The 12,212-nt window shown below is 39.0% G+C and overlaps 1 protein-coding gene across 10 annotated transcripts in view; it reads left to right on the forward strand.

Moving 5' to 3' along the window:
* The window catches only part of CEP170 (centrosomal protein 170kDa), an 86,219-nt gene that overhangs the window by 3,363 nt on the left and 70,644 nt on the right, over positions 1-12,212 (forward strand). For all 10 annotated transcript variants that reach the window (XM_012731006.1, XM_012731010.1, XM_004691048.2 and 7 more), the window contains exons 2-3: positions 5,274-5,419; positions 11,078-11,167. In XM_012731006.1, coding sequence (XP_012586460.1) covers positions 5,315-5,419; positions 11,078-11,167 — 195 coding nt within the window. In that variant the 5' untranslated portion in view covers positions 5,274-5,314. The remainder of the gene's footprint in view (positions 1-5,273; positions 5,420-11,077; positions 11,168-12,212) is intronic.

Here is a 12,212-nt window from a genome sequence, read left to right on the forward strand (position 1 = left end):
GGTATAATATACATAGTATAAAATGCATCCTGTTAACTAATTTTTGGGTGTACAATTCAGTGACAATAATTAATTCATAGCGTGCAGATGATACTACTGTTTCTACCGACTGCACTCCTCATCTCAAGTGGAGATTTTGTATTAATTAAATAGTAACTTCCTGTTCTCGCCTTCCCCAGTCCCTTCTTAAGTGGCTGTATGAAATTGCCATTTCATTGCTACCTGTATCTCAGTTACTTCACTTAGCAGAATGTGCTCCAGATTCATTCAGTTTGTGGCAGCATAATATGTACATGAGCACAGTTTGTTTATTCATCTGTAGATGGGCGCTGGGTTGCTTTGACCTTTTTTAACTTTGTGACTTAGTGCTGCAGTGAACATTGTTGTGCAGGTATTTGAGTTCTTACTTTTTAATTCTTTTGAGTAGATAGCCAAGAGTGGTATGGATGAATAGTGCAGAAACTGCACCTCTTTATATTCCCTCTAAAGGCATAAGGATTCTAAATTCTGTACAGCTTTGCCAACATATATTTTCATTTTTTGATGAAAGCCATCCTAATGGATGTGAAACAGTATCTGTCATTTTGATTTGGGTTCCTGCAATGATTAATATTCTGGATATTAATCCCTTATCTCTTGAGCAGTTCATTGATACACAAAAGTTTTAAATTTTGCTGAATTCCCTTATCTGTTTTGTTTCTTTGTTACCTATGCTTTGGTGTCATCTTTAAGACACCTTTACCAAATACAAGGTCATGTAAATTTTCCTTATTTCGTTTTTTTTTTCTTCTATGAGTTTTAGAACAGTTTTACTTTCTATGTTTAAGAACTTGATCTGTTTTAAATTAACTTTTGTACATAGTATTAGGTAAGAGTACAACTTTATTTCTTTTGCATGTAGATATCCAGTTTTCCCAGCACAATTTGTTGAAAAGACTTTCTTTCCTATTATGTGATATGTACATCCTTGGCAAATATCAGAGGCCATCTATGTAAAGGTTTATTTCCAGGCTTTCTAGTCTGTTCTTTTAGTTCTGTCTGGCTGTCTGTCTGTCTGTCTATCTATCTATCTATCTAATCTATCTATCTAATCTACCAGATATACAGGTGTCACTGTTTAATTTTTGTAGCATTGTAGAAAGTTTTAAAACCAAAAAATGTGAGTTCTTCAACTTTGCTTTACTTTTTAAAGATGGTTTTGGCTGTGTGGTCTCCCTTGAGATTCCACATGAAGCTTTGATATTTCTGTTTTTCTATTTCTTCAAACAGTGCTGTTGGGAAGTTGATGAAGAATACATTGAATGTTTACAGGGCTTTGTGTAGCCTTATTTTAATTATATTATCCATGATGGCAAAAGGTCTTTACATTTATTTATGGCATTCAAAATAGTCAGCAATGTTTTATACTTTTCAGTGTATACATCTTGGGCCATCGTAGTATGTATAACCCTAAGTATTCTTTTTGGTGCTGTGATAAATGGATTTTCCCATTTAATTTCCTTTTTGGATTGTTCTTTACTGATAGTTCTTTACTGATAGAAACATGACATTATATTATGCCCTGTCACTTTTCTGAATTCCCTTGACAGGCTGATTTTACTTCTGTTACAATTTTGGTGCCTTTGATTTTTCTTTCTTACCTAATTAGTCTGACTGGGACTTGCAGTGTTGTGTTAAGTAGAGATGGTGAAAATCAGTGCTACTGTCCTGTTCCTCAGCACTAAAAGTTTCAGTCTTTGATCATTGAGTATGACGTTAACTCTGGACTTTTTAAAAATATTTGCCCTTTATCATGCCCCTATTCCTAGTTTCCTATTCTTACCATGAAAGAGTTTTGAATTTTGTCAACTGCTTTTTCTGCATCAGTTAAGATTATCATGTGAATTTCTTCTTTTTATGCATTCTATTAACATGATTTACTATGACTTTTGTATGGTGAACCACCCTTTCAGTCTGTGTAATGTGAGATACCAGCCATGTCGGAAGGCAGGAATCAGATAGTGACTAAAAAGCAGATAGTTAAAAAATCCATATAAAGTGTACTTAGGTGGACTGTAAATTGGGAAGCAATCTCCAGTCACCTTTAAAACTAAAAATGCAAATATTCTATGATCCAACATAGTCTTCCTCTTGGGCAGATGGCCGAGAATATGAACCCACCAACACAGACGCCCTTATGTTCCATAGTGTTCATTCATTGTTTCAATAGCCTTGACCTGGAAGCAGCCTAAATGACCACCAGCAGACATTTCTTAGATCAAGAAGATGTAGTATATTCACACCATGGAGCACTATATAGTATAAGAGAGATAATACAGCCGTTTTCAAATAATGGAAAGAGTTGGGAGAAGTATATGTGGCCAAGCAAGTCAGAATGGTAAAACAATCAGAATGGTAAAACAAATACTGAACAATAGATGATTCATAAAAAAAAGAAAGTGAACATCAGGAAACATTGTGAGGGCTCTGAGAATGAAGGGTGTGGGGAGGTAAAAGGATAAGGGGATATAAAAGATGGCTGTAGACCAAATAAATAAAAGAAAAGTGGTAGAATACAAATTCTGTGTAGAAGGAGGGAGGTAATCATCAGAGTAAACATTAAAAATGGGATCAGAACTGAGGAGGGTGAGATTGGGTAACTTGTCTTTTATTTTATTTTATGAAAACAAACCAAAAAAAATTCACAGCAGCCCCTGCTGGGAGGATGCAGAGGACAGATAAATGAAGAGATGCTGCGAGCACCCGTGTCCGTGCATCTGAATCAGAGGATGTAGGTCAGCGGCTCTTGGCTGTGGGAACATTTCCTTGGCCTGGCTTTGCTCGTGTGCCTTCGCAGACTCCCTGGGCCAGGCTGGTGTTCTGGTTTGCTTTCATTTAAAAAAAAAAAAAAAAAGTGGTGCTTAGGGCCCACTGCCCAAACCCTCATCCCACAGGATATTAGAAATTCATCATCTGGAGCTACTGAGACACTTAAAACACGCAGCCGTCACGCTCAGTCGGGGTAAAATGCTGTGTCTAACCAGAGAGTGGGGTGTGTTTGCGCACAGTATGGTGAGGTCCCCCTCACTCCTTGGCTCAGCTCCTGCAGCTCAATAGTGTGTTTATTGCCCAGTATGGGGTAAGAGTGGAGGATTTCTTAGGGATAAATTCAACTATTGCAGAGAATCAATAAAAATGAAGCCAAATAAGTGAACCTGCCGAATTCTCTAGTTGTCGGGTTTATTTTTAAACTGAGAGCTTCCTTTATTTACAGTTTGTAGCTCTGTAATGTATAACATCTTTACATTTCATTATGCAAATAGATGTTACCATCATGAAAAGAGGAAACTTAAAAGTGGACAACGTCAACAAAAATTCCAGTTGTTTATTATTTCTAAAAATAATCAAGTGAGTGTATTAGACTGTGAATGACTTAAGACAGTGTACAGTAAGTCAGTGATGAAGCAAATCACCCACATTGCCCAGTAGCTGAGAACAACAGTGATCTTTATTCCTGCTCATAAATCTGTTGTTCTGCTTGATATATATTTTTTAAGATTTATTTTTATTTGTGCATACAGAACTGGGGTACAGGCCAGAGGCTCAGGGGCGGCGAGAGGCTTCCCCAGAGGCAGAGTGGGGAGCAGAACAGGCAGATCGATGAAGTCCACTGCTGAGGGGAGCAGCGGGCGGGTCAGGAGAGGTCTGCCGCGCCATGTGGGTGACCTCCGGGGCAGGCGGGGATCGAACTGGCACTGAAGCAGCTGCGGCCAGCTGGCAGCGCTGCGTCCTAATCCACTGCGTCACGTGGGAGGGCCTCTGCTTGATATTAGGTGGTATGCTCAGGGCCTTGCTTCGAGTTGTGTTAGGTGCTTCCTTATTCTTCATGTCTCATTCTCACTGAACCAGTAAGCCAGAGCATCCTCTTTTTGCAGTGATGCAGAGATGCCTTGCACAGTGCTGCAACCAGTAGCCCATTTGCCAAAACTAGTCAAGTGACAGCCCAGAGGTCCAGAGTGGGGAAATAGACCCTGCCTTTAGATAGAAGACCTCAGGGCCACCGCACAAAGGTTCTGGCCCTATTTGAGCCTATAAGAAGACCTACAGCTGATTCTCTTACAAGTCGATGAGTTTCATTGTTGAGGCTTGAGATCCCCATTTTGACCTGACATCTATTTCTTGGAGAAAATGTGGGAATTTTAATCAGTGACCCATTAAATTTGTTGCGGTAGAGTTAAATAAGCGTGAAATAAAACAATGCACTTTTAATTTGATAAGTGGGTCATCCTATTGTATGTCATAATGTTTGTATTAAAATAGTCCTTTGTGAATACTTTTTGCATTGACATGGGTGATATGCTTATTGTCTGATAGATTTCTTAGCAGTCTCAAATTATGTCCTAAAGGTCTTACTTGGCAGAAAATACTAGAAAGAGAGTGAGAAGTGGAAACGTGCAGTTAGGGCCCTACGTGTGGGTTGCTATGAGAGCTCATTTTCTTTCTTTTTTTTTTTTTTAAAGATTTATTATTTTATTCATACAGAACTGGGGTACAGGCCAGAGATGTGGATGGTGAGAGGCTTCACCAGAGACAGAGTGGGGAGCAGAACAGGCAGATGGATGAAGTCCACTGCTGAGGGGAGCAGCGGGCGGGTCAGGAGAGGTCTGCCGCGCCCTGTGGTCACCTCCGGGGCAGGCGGGGATCCAACTCATGCAGAAGTGGCTTTAGATTCTCAGTTCTGTGCTTTAACCCGCTGCGCCACCAGGGAGGGCCCTCTTCTTTTTTTTTTTTTTAATTTTTCTCATTTTATTTCTTCTTTTTAAAAATTTTTCTAGGTAGGATATCTAAAGGGTTTTTTAATTTAGAAAAATTTCCAAAACATAATTTCTTGACTAATCCAGAATCTGCAAGAAACGGGACCTTTTCTACCTTATCCAAACCATTTTTAAATCAGATATTTATTTGTATCTTAATGTAAATGTGTACTGAGGTTAATATGCTAATGTAATTTTTAATTTAAGGATTATAGACTGTATTGCTGTGTTCAAAGCCTTTCAGGAGTTTCATGAATGTTGCCACCCTGTTTAATTGCCTAATCATTTCCTTTTTGATGAACTCACAAGCTGTGTCTGTGGGTTAACTTTTCTGATAAGAATTTAGTAGATAAGTTCTTTTCTGGAATTTTGTGGAATTCAGTTGCTTAGTCAAGGGTAAATGTTGAATGCACTTAGGTTTGGTGAATAGACACCAAACTCATTATCTAAATGTTTGTTTTTCTGAATTTCTTTCTGCAGGATGATGTAACTTTGCCAAGGACTTAGAAGCTACGCAGAAAATGAGCTTAACATCTTGGTTTTTGGTGAGCAGTGGGGGCACTCGCCACAGGCTGCCACGAGAAATGATATTTGTCGGGCGAGATGACTGTGAGCTCATGTTGCAGGTAATTGCATCAGCCTTCGGCGTGTTTCTGCTCAACGCCTAGAATCGTCATTACATACATATTTTTTTTTCACTTTGAAAAGTAACACTCCTTAGACTTGGGCTTTGTGGCTGCCTCTTGCAGATGTCCTCACTGGCATAGTTACTTTTCTCTCCCTCTAATTGTCTCTAACAGTTTAAGTCCTAGGGACTATATTTTGAAAAATGTGAGCTCAGTGCAGAGAAGCTGAAGTCGGTTTCACAACATACACTTTTAAAATCAGACTTTTCAGGAATTCAGAAATTTAGCATAGCATGAAATAAAACTGAATTTTAATTGTACTACCTCAGTGATACTGAAATTAGTTTCATTGCTTCCTTCAGAGATATTCGTTATGACACTTTTCAATAATTTGAGCTTAATTAAAGTACTTTCTTTTTGTGGTTGATTTGTTCCGTACCTTTATGGTCAGAGAAGAGACTCAGTTTGCTTTCTGCCTTCCTGAATTGCCGATGTTTGTCTTGCGATTCAGCCCTGGAGAATGACCCCTGTGCACTTGAGAAAAATGTGTGTTCATCTTTTTTTCAGTGCCGTGTCCTGTAAAGGCCTGTTAGACCCGCGTAAGCTTTTTGTTTATGGCCACGGTGTCCCTGTTGATTTTCTCTCTCACACCAGTCTGCCCATTGGTGTACTGAAGTCTCCACCACATTTATTTTCTCTAGAATCTTTTCAGATTTGATGGTAATTGTCCCGTTGATTTCAGTGCTCCTTTGTTTGGTGTGTATGCATGATGAGAGTTAGGTCTGCCTGTGTATTGTTCCCTTGATTGTTTATAACGTCCAACCCTGTCCTTGTTACTTCTGAGGCTGGAATTCTATTTTCCTCATATTACTGTTGTGGTTCCTGCCTGCCTTCGGTGCTATTTGCTCGCAGGATTCTTTTCCTTCCCCTTTTAAGAAGGTGTGTATATACACCATGGAATATTACTCAGCAATCAGAAAAGATAAACTCATGCCTTTTGCAGCAACATGGATGGATCGAGAAGGGATCGTGGTTAGTGAAATGAGCCAGAAAGAAAAAGAAAAATACCGGATGGTTTTCTTCAGTCTGTGTTTATGCTTGTTGCCTAGGTGTGTTTCTCTCTGTGGTGTATTATTACCTCGAGGGCTTGATTTGCCATTTGTATTTTTTCTTTCTCCCATTTGTTTGTTCTGTTTACTAGGGGCTTGTGTGGTATGGAAGACCCTGTGGTGTGCTGGGTGTTCACCTGATGGTGGTCCCGCCCTGAGGCCTTGTAGAACCTGGCGTGGTTCTAGAACTTCACTTGCAGACTTCCAGCCTTGGTCTTGTGACTGGGGGGTGGGGTGGGAAGCAGAGAGAAAAGAGCTTTGGTTCAAGATGCGTGTCACTGGGTCCTTACCTAGCATGGACTCAGTGGCTCGGGATGGGTTTCTTGCGGCTAGGAGGGCAGAGAGTCGTTGAAGAAGCCTGGCACAGAGTGAGGCCTGTGGAGGCACAGACTGGCTCTGCGCGTGCCCCTCCGGCACTGGCTGCCGAGGGCTGGCCTGGATACCCTTCTCAGGTGCGGCTGGGCCGTGGTGGGGAGCTGGGGCCTGGCCGGCCTGAACTAGCTCTTGTTTATGCTCCCATATTCAGCTGCTTATTGAACTGGATATTCTTCTTGGGTGCAGATGGGTGCCCACAGTGAGAAGCCAGACCCTTTAAGGCCCAGACTGGGACTTGTGTATGCTTCCAGGTGTGGTTGCTGAGAGCTGAATGAGTTACATAATTTTAATAGACTAAGTGGTTCTGAAACATTAAGGTGTGATTGAGACCATGGCAGTGAGGCTCATGAAAGTGACATTGCTTTCAAATTCTGTCCATGCATTGTCATTTAATTCTCACAAACAATATGTGAAATAGGTGTCCTTTTTTATACATAATTAAACATTTCTAACTTTTTTGAAGATCACACACCTGAAAAATGGCTGGACCTTTTTTTGGATTCTTTGCTTTAATCTGCTATTCTATAATACTACTAAGAAATTATAGGTTTGAATTGATATAAGCACTTAGGAGATTATCCACATAGAGATTGTAAATTTCTAAGGAAGAATGCATTCTCTTCTTGAATGATTAAGAGAAAGAGTTAGGAATGAATGAGGAGGGCTAAAAGAATCTTAAAGAATTTCTGGCATCAGAAGTTACTGAAATAGTGATTCAGGAGGTGTACTTTTAGGGAATAAGATCATGAGTTTGAAGTTCCCAAGGGACACCCGGAGTTACATAGTTAACAGAAAGCTGGAAATAAATATATGAAGCTCAGTAGAATAATCTGAACAGAGACAGGTTAGGGAATTAGGACTGTAATTGGAGATACTTGAAACCAGGAGTCTCTAGACTATGCAGGGAAGGAAGTAATGTCAGGATAATAGGGTGCAACTGACAGGAAGGAGAGTATCAGGTATCTTACGGCTGTCAAAGAAAGGAAGCAGAGTACTCTAGTAAGTGCTGTAGTGCCATTATGGCTGTTGAAACTTATATTTCCCTTGAATATATTTAATAATTAAAACCAGATAATTTTTGTTTGTTTTATTGAGTGCGAGTGTTTTCTTTAAGGGTCACATAAGTGGGAATGACTTGTTTTGTGAATCCTAAACTGAAACTTTTCCCTTTTAATTCATAAAGTTAGTCTTTTGAAAACGTATTCCCTCTGTATTAAAAAAAAAAAAAAATCATGGTATTAACTCATTGGTATTCTGGTAAGTGTTTAACAACTGGCTCCCCCTAAATTCCATACCTTTACTATAAATGTAAACATAAATGCTTTTTCTGATCCTCAGTGCTTTGCCCTGCTACCCCAAGGCTGGAACTGTCTTTTGGTATCTACTCTCCTCCCATAAACTGCTTGACAGGTTCAGGTTATTCCAGACTTATACATAGACCAATTTACTGAAGTGTGAACTTACCAAGAGTGACTTTAATGACTGCCTCCTCAAACCATATTTTCGCCAAATCACTGATCCAAATTCCTGCTCACGCTGCCCCTCCCTGCTTCCATGGGCAGCCTTTTGACTTTTTCCCATCTATAATGGAAATTTCACTTTTCTTTGTGATGTTCCGTTTTCTACACTCCATCAGATTTTCCCCTTGTATTTCAGTACACTGTTGTAAAGGGCTTCTGCTGTTTCTCTGTACTCTTCTCCACAAAGAAATCATTTGTGAGGATCCATTTAACACTTATCAAGAGGCTACAAGGGAAACCTCACTGGTTTAAGATAGAGAGATTGTTATCCTTAGGTTGATTCGCGTGACCAAAACCATAACAGAAATTATTTTCTTTGGAGCCTTCTGTTTTTTCTTGTCAGCCTAATGACTGAATTTAGTACTTAGAGTAACAAGTTAAAACACAAAAATAAAAATGAAAATAGTTTAAATAACTTTTCAATTTAATGTAGATGTTTTATAGTGTGTATCATTGTAATTTGGTAGAACTGGTGGTTTATTGATTAAGCTGTAGAAAAGTAGCAGTAATGCCATTATTCATGAAGTTACTCTGAATTCCGAGATTTGTAATTTGTCTCCTAGAAAAATTGACATTTCAGAGAAAAGAAAGCAACCTTTAAAACTTTGAAGAAGAATGAGTTTTAGGTTTAGGATTTATTGGAAGATGGCTTTAGTTCACTGCTGTTTCTCTTTAATGTCATTTACTTTAGCATAGCGCTTTGTATTTCAGAAGGAAAGACCAAAACTTTTTCAATACAGAATTTAATCTAATTTTAATTAAGTTAATAAATAACTTGATTTTAGTAGTTCTTGGAAAGGGTAGTTTCAACTAGGATTTCATTTGTATCGATGCTTTATTAGTTACTGACTTCCACATTGTTTATATGGCTGAAAGTTAGACTGTATTTACTGTCAGCTCTAACTACAGCGTCAGGTAACGTTTCTTCTAGTGTTCTCTTTCTCCTGTTCTCTCTGAATTTTCCTAGACTCCTTCTTAAATAGGGCGATTTTTTCCCATTGTAACCCTTTGTCACTACTATGTATATACGCAACTCGCTGTTGATGTGACGCTGACCAAGTAAGGGAGGAGGGAAACTGATGCCACAGTTAATTCTCTGAGTAGCTGTGGCCTCCACATGCCTCTCAGCCTTTTCTTGGCACCTTCCCTAGATGAGCGATGCTGCGAGCCTTGAAGAGACTGGAACTGGGTGTTTCCATTCTCCCTTCTCAGTAAAGTGCTGGTAAGACTCATATTGAAGAATCCTGGTAAAATCGTTTCCCTAGACTGCAGACAGTTGATGAGGAACAGACTGCTGTGGTATATTTCACAATGGTTTCTGTTCCTCTCACCCTGCTAGGGCTAGAAAAACTTTCTCCTATGTATTTCTTCCCCGTTTTGGATATTTCCTTTGGTTTGAGTATGTCAGGTTCTTACTGTGACCATCTGTTGCAAACCCACCGCTACGTTTGCCCGTCCTGGGAACATAGGAGACTGGGAGACGCGAGAAAACGAAGCAGGAGCCTGGGGTCTGGAGTCCGAAGTCTGTTTATTAGGCCTGCCCATAGGTATATATAGAGTCTGTACTTGCAGAGAAAAACAGGAAATGTGCCCACTGACGCAGGGAGTGGGGTGCATGTTTGTACGGGGCCTGAGGCTTCTTGTAGCTTCTAGTAGCTTCTACTTGAAACAAAGTAGTGGGCTGCAGCTATTTGCAGGACAGAGTGCACTGTGCTCTGCTGGCTTGCTTGCTGGCCTTGCTGGGGAGTGTGCTCACCCATGCACAACATTAGCCAGGGCCGACAGGTGCACTTGAGGTCCTGCAGAGTTAGCCACAGCCATCTAAATAAATGGTCATGGAGTTTAGATTGAGTGGGTCTGAAACTATCTCTTCTCATAACTCAAGTGGTAGTTCCTGGCAGTGATATCCCCAGAGGCAAACTGGTAGTCATTCATGTGCTTCCACCTACAAACAACTCACTAAGTCAGAGAAAGCTAGACAGAGAAGGGCGGGGACATCTTTAAAAGGCTAAAGATGTACAGGATCTGAAGAAAAACCAGAGAATGAGAAATAACTGTAAAAGACACTGAAAGCAGTTTTCAAAAAGCTGTTTACATTTTATTTCTACTTTTGTGACTTTATCTTTCCCTCAGGTTAGCGCTTCGATGAAATCCAGTTACAAAACTCAGGTTTTAGTGAGAATAATGTTATTCAGGAATGTACCACATTATATCCCTTTTCTCAAGTCTTTAGACTCCGAATACAATTTCTGTTCGGCTTTTAGTATTTAAAGAAGAAAATCCTTAGGGTAATGTTTACAATGGGATGCTTAAACCATGACAAAATTGTAATCCACACAATTTTCATGTAGGTTTCAAACTGTAAAAAGAAAAATTGTCATCTGATACATTCAGCTATGTCCGCTGATACAATTTTTCTCAAGTAGAGGAATGAATATGGTAGAAAGACTGTCTTCAAATTTTGGCAGCTTTTCTTTGAGGAGTGGTGCCAAACTTGTATTATATAGTAACACAGCTTAAATCTCTTTAATCTAGTTTCTCTTTGCTATTTCCCTCTATGTGCTTACTATCTTATTAACATAAAGTGTCTCATCAGTAATCTTTGTTATTCTAAGTATTTTCTTGTGTTTATTAACTTAAGAAATTATTTTCAGTCTCGTAGTGTGGATAAGCAACATGCTGTAATCAATTATGATGCCTCTACAGATGAACATTTGGTGAAAGATTTGGGCAGTCTAAATGGGGTAAGTTAAGTCTTTATTTTTTGTTTCCTTTGAATATGCTTAGAATTATAAGAAAACAAGTCAGATTACATTTCTTGCTTATATTTCTTTTACTTCAGTTTGCATTTTACTTCTAAATGCCTACTAGCAGTTAGCACTTTGAATGTCATACAATGGAATAGGAAAATAGCATAAGTTCCCACAAACCTCTGTAGGCAATAAATGCGTATAGGAGTTCAAATGCTTTTGGTTGTTGTTAATTGTAACGCTACAACACTGATTTAACAAGAAGTCACAAAGATAAAAGGCCTCTGTAAGACATGAAAGCCTGCCCTCACTGAGTGGCTGGACAGTAGAAAGCCATGGCAGTGAAAATGCAGAACCGCACTCACGAGAGATAGAAGTATGGGTTAACTTTTGAAATAAAGGTGGAAGCATAGCTTAATGCCATTGATTGTAAACCTTCTAGATAAGTTTAAAAAGAAGTGAAACACATGTTTACCTTAGCAGCATATATGGTGCATGATGTAAATACCAGTTTTCTTTTTTTTTTAAATTTCTACTTGGAAGATAGTTTTGTATAACTGCAGCGATTTTTTTCCCCCTAAGTCTTCAATTTCCACATTCATAGGATAGAAATAGAAGTACAATGGATATAAATTCTTTTACATTAGACTACATGTAGAATTGTCACCGAATAAATGAATGCTTGCGTTTTCATTTTTAATTTTCTTATGGTTCTGCTAACATAAGCAAATACAGTGTTGTTCTATCCATGCTGTTGAAATTCTGAACAGCAAGCAATTTTAATTCCTTAACTCCTCTTTGCTGAAGTATTCTCTTTTTCCTCCACACCAATAAACATTTCTGAAATCTCTTTATTTTGCCTGTTTTACAAACCTTGCATATAATCTGCTTTTATATACCTTTCCTTTGCTAGATATGACCTCTGGAACATTTCACATGTATATGACTTTGCTTCTGTATATACATCACAGTGCTTGCTTAGAAAAAATTTTAATCTATTTCTGTTTGTAGACTAGTCTAACAGTGTTACATTCTATTT

The sequence above is a fragment of the Condylura cristata genome, unplaced genomic scaffold (assembly GCF_000260355.1).
Source record: "Condylura cristata isolate star-nosed mole 26May11 unplaced genomic scaffold, ConCri1.0 scaffold00029, whole genome shotgun sequence".
In the NCBI taxonomy this organism is placed as follows: domain Eukaryota; kingdom Metazoa; phylum Chordata; class Mammalia; order Eulipotyphla; family Talpidae; genus Condylura; species Condylura cristata.